This window comes from Alligator mississippiensis, chromosome 4 (genome assembly GCF_030867095.1).
Source record: "Alligator mississippiensis isolate rAllMis1 chromosome 4, rAllMis1, whole genome shotgun sequence".
Taxonomy (NCBI): Eukaryota; Metazoa; Chordata; order Crocodylia; family Alligatoridae; genus Alligator; species Alligator mississippiensis.
In genome coordinates, this window is record NC_081827.1 from 248,840,623 (window position 1) to 248,845,562 (window position 4,940).

The window sequence follows — 4,940 nt, forward strand, 5'->3', positions numbered from 1 at the left end:
TGAGTAAAAAAAGAGGCAAGTCTCAAAACCTCTTTTGAATTACACTGCTGGGTGATGGGAGATGGTGTTCCTGCATTTTATGGTAAAGGTACTTGCAAGAATGACATACCAATCCAAAATAGACGGTCTGGTAGGAAACTACCACTACAGCTTTCTCAGGATGATGGAGTTTATCATGCTACAGTATGTTAATATTTATGTCTTCATTCTGCTCTTTCTAGGTTTCAGAGATGAAACTTTATCCATTCCTCTGCTTTTGTTTTGCGTTCACACTTATCAAAGCAGCACAGCGTGAAACTTTAACAAAAAAAGAGGTCTTCGGAAACATTACCAATCGTCTCATGATAAAAGACAGAGAGCATGAAGTTTTAAACATCCCGGAAGGGTATACTTATCCAGGTAATCTCCTTTTCTCTTTTTGGAAAAACAAGTGCCCAGGAAAGCACAATTATGCAGAGGGACTATGTCTACTGGTTACAAAAGAGGAATAAAAGTCAGGAAACTCTGGTTCTATTTCCAACTTTACCGATGACTTTTACATTTTCCATGCCTCCGTTTCTTATGCTAGATGAATGTGAAACCAACCAGCTTCTGATAAATACTTAGACATTTAATGCACTGGGCAGCAGCTAGTGATGCATGATATAAGTAAAATAACCCTATTATTTGTAGCTACTTTTAAGAGAGATCTGTGCCCTTTTAAATTTCAGTCTGATTCCCAGTGTCAGTTGTGGAGGGAGTGGATTAGTATTTATTAGGCACCTGATCCTGTCCCCTCACTCATGTGACGGCTGAAATAGGAGCGCTCATGTCAGTAGTAGCTGCCTGCAGGATTGAATCTGGATGGCTGGGATCCACAAAGGTCTTGATTCTTCTGCATTGAAATCAGTAGCAAAACTCCCACTGACTTCAACTGGAGCAAACATGTCAGAGCAATTTTGTGTCCCACACTAGGTAAATTCCCCACTCGCCATAACTATAGGGAAAACCAGGTATTTTATCTTCTTTTGTGCCATACTACCCTAAAACAATACCTAGAGAATGTGCCCCGGGAGCAGGTCATAGTTTCAGTGTTAAATAGCATTTATTAATGTGCTACCCTCAGCTGGGATGGAAGATCCCCAGATCAACAGCTCTATCACTTAAGATGAGAACATCTCACGATTAGCAGGTGGTAACCGTGCTTATGGGGCCAGATGTTTAAAAGGTATTTGGATGTCTCAAAAATCCCACAAAGCACCTAAAGGACTTGGGAAAGACTCACCTTCTGGGCCTGGCTCCAAACCTCCCACACTAAGCAGCAGTCCTTTGGTGGGTTTTGGAGACAGCCCTGCAGACAGTGTCTTCCTCCGGATTCAGAGGCAGTCTCTCTTGTATCGTACATTGTGCTCATCCTAGGCAAGGGCAGCAGTCAAGCAGCAACAATTATGGCAGGATTTCAAATGTCTGTATAAGTGCAAGTTCTGAGGCTCTAGCCTTTCCCCGAAGTTAGAGAGGGAAAAAGATAGCAGCACTTGGTCTTCCAAATAGTATTCTTCTCCACAGCTGTGGCTGGCAAGCTCAGTGACAATGCTGGCTGTAGCAAAAACTTGTGAGGAGCTTTGCACCTGACTTATACAGTTTTCAAGTGTATTCACACCTTCCTTGAACAGAGCCAGAAATTTTCCTTGTTGAGTTCACCAGCAAAAAACCCCTGCACTGAATTAGCTGTGCTGCCACTCTTGACAGTTTACGGTATCTTGGATTTTTCCAGGTATAGTAAGCATTGCCTGGGGGGCATATAGTCAAGAGAAAGTTTTGTTCTTTATCCTATTGACTAAATAGAAAGTTCCTCAAATTCAGCAGAAAGCACAACTAGGCAAAGTGAAAAGTTCATGGAAAAGGGATTTAGTTATCACGTAAAAAGGCTGCAGTAGGTAATACGGCTCTAAGTTTCTCTTCCTGTTGTCCAGGATACTTCCACCAGTGATAACACGGATTGAATTTAGTCTTGATAAGATGCTGTCTCAGCAACTTGAAACCTATTCCAGTGGGAGTGATGCATTTTGGGAATGTCTATACCACAATGGTGATGTACCCTTGCCATTATAGCCCCAAACACACTTTGCCCACTTACTTTCACATGCACCCTCGAGACCCAGAAATATGCTGGTGAAGATACTCTGGGATTGTCCACAGCAGCTGCTCACAAACTCACCAAAGATCAAACCACTCCTATACATAGGATTTTTGCTGAAAAGTCACTTGAGGTTTTGAAAATGTTGCCACCTAATCCAGCATCTGTCAAAGGGAAATTGGTGGTTTTTGAAAGATTCAGCTCACACCTTGGACATGGTCTCTGCCAAGAACAGATGGATTCTAGGATGTGTAGTTCAGAAACTGGGGGAAGAAGTCAGCTGTTGACAACGCATGCGGGGTATAATATGGCCCTGCTTTCCTCAGACTGGAGCAAAGCAGAACCCCTGCCCTTTCTCACGTCTCCTCCATGGCAGAGACTAACAGCCAGTGTGAGTAATGGACAGATTAATGTGATATAGCAAGTTAAAGGGAGGAGGTATACCATTCATTAGGTACCCCATGGTTATTGCATTGTGTATCTGCTTCTGTCCCATGGTAACTTAGCCCTTTTCATTCAGGGCCAAGTGGCTGCAGCTTAACTTTCACTTGCCACGGTGTAGAAATAGACACATGAAAGAGTTATTGCTCCCCAAATACCTTTTGACTTGGTATAATTTGTTCATCTGTCCATGCCCGTACTCTTTCCTGGTTGTACTCTCCCACGGTGCAGTACATTTATCAGACTCATTTTTTATTTTTCAGACTTCGTGGCAAAGGACTGCAGGGCAGCTTACAGACATGGCAAAAGGCAAAGTGGGCTCTACGTCATCCGCCCCAAAAACTCTCCCTTCTTGGCAGTCTACTGTGAAATGGATGATGGAGGCTGGACGGTCCTGCAGCGCCACAGTGCTGGTGAAAATGAAAAATGGTCCCAACCATGGTCTGAGTATAAGAATGGCTTTGGTAATCTGCGTGGCGACCACTGGCTTGGCAACGAAATGATGCATCTCTTAACAAGGCAAAATGTCTTCATTGTCAGATTTGTCTTTGTTGACAGCGACGGCCATACAAAACATGCAGATTACCATACCTTTAAGGTGGATAGTGAGGAAAACGGTTACGCTTTGAGGTTAGGGGACTATTCAGGTGATGCAGGAGATGCTTTGACCACAGTGGGTGAGGCAGGTATCCATGACAATATGAATTTTTCCACCCTAGACAAGGACCAAGACAGAAGGCCTGACACTAACTGTGCCGAATACTATCATGGAGGCTGGTGGTTTGACGACTGTTATTCTGCCCTCCTAAACAGTGATAAAGGCATTTACTGGAAGGGTTTGTGTACTGCACAGAAACCATGCAAGTCAGTTAAAATAATGATTAGACCAAATCCAATAAACTGTAAACCAGGTAAGAAATATTAATTATTTGTTCCGGGTCAGCTAGTGGCTTTTTCTGCTTACATTAGCTCAGTTGCAAGGATGATCAAACCAGCCGCCAAAACACAACCTGTGTATCTCAAGGTCTAATTTTTCATTCAGAGAATTGTTAACAACAGGGTTGAACATTTTGGATCTCAACTTAAATTAGTGTGAATCAATGCAGTTCATCCAAATTCAATACAGTCGTGTTAATTCACACCAGTTGCGGGTCTAGAGATGTGATTTGTTTCCAACAGGAAAAAAAGTAAAAAGTGGGTATGTTCTTGTATTCTCTGCTCTCTGATGGAAAAGAAGCATTACTGATGATTGATAGAGAACTGTAGGCCTGCAATACATGTGTAAATCACAAATAAAAGGATGGATATCATTTCCTTTCAAATAAATCATTCCTCACTTATGCAAGCATAGACATGAGTTGTGATTTCAAGTCTTGTAACCACGTGTCTCTCCAAAACTGTCACTTTTGCTTAATGGCTTTCAAAGTTCTGCAAAAATAAAATATTAATCTACCTTAAAACACTGGGTGTGGTGGACAGCTTTGATCAGAAAAATGATATATTTTTATGCAATACGTAGCTAGTTTATGGACTTCATTGCCATAGGAGGTGGTGGGGGCAGATAGCATAGCCAGGTTCAAAAAGGGACTGGATCCGATTGATGTATTCATGGCTGTTGAACAGAATGCAGAGGTTTCCTTTGGTATCTCTAAACCAGGGGTGCTCAACCTCCGTCCCATGGGCCAAACGTGCCCCGTGAAGCCATTGCATCTGACCCATGGGGCTCCCCATAGGTTGGGAAATTTGGCAGCAGGGGAGCAGCGGCCACCATCTGCCACTGCCAAATTCCCACACCCCTTCCTCCAGCACAGCCAGATCGGGACCAGGCCACGCCATGCCCCCTTCTCTCTGTGCCACTGAGTTGAGGCCAGGCCATGCTCCACTCCCCTGCCCAGCTAAATCAGGGCTGGGCCATACCCCTTCCCCTCCTCCAAGCCAGATAAGGCCAAGTTGTCTCCTGGCCCCCTCTGCACAGCCAGATGGGGCCGTGCCTGCCCCAGGCACCAGATCACGGTCAATGGCCACATCTGTGGACAGCCTGTGGACAGACTGGACACTACCCATCGGGCCCACTAAGGGAAAAGGTTGAACATCACTGCTCCAAACCAATAACGGTAGATGCCAGGGAGGATACTGAAAAGGGGCTAGATAGATCACTCTACAGATACCCAATTCAATGTCCCCTGCCATAGCATCGATTTATGCCATGTCAGAGACAGAAATTGGGCTAGATGGACCACTGGTCTGACCCAATACGGCACTTCTCATGTTCTTATGTCCTTATTCAGCACTGCTGATGCCTCACTTGGAGCACTGTGTTCAGTTTTACACACTACACTTCAAGAGCCATATGAACAAATTAGAAACGACCAGACAAAAATGA

General features: G+C 44.1%; 1 protein-coding gene across 1 annotated transcript; it reads left to right on the forward strand.

Annotated features, from left to right (window-relative positions):
- The first annotated feature begins 225 nt into the window (after positions 1 to 225).
- LOC102573978 (fibrinogen-like protein 1-like protein) lies at positions 226 to 3,983 on the forward strand. The gene is made up of 2 exons (XM_019480532.2): positions 226 to 399; positions 2,821 to 3,983. The coding sequence occupies exons 1-2, from the start codon at positions 231 to 233 to the stop codon at positions 3,480 to 3,482; spliced, it is 831 nt and encodes a 276-aa protein (XP_019336077.2). The 5' UTR covers positions 226 to 230; the 3' UTR covers positions 3,483 to 3,983.
- Positions 3,984 to 4,940: the final 957 nt, after the last annotated feature.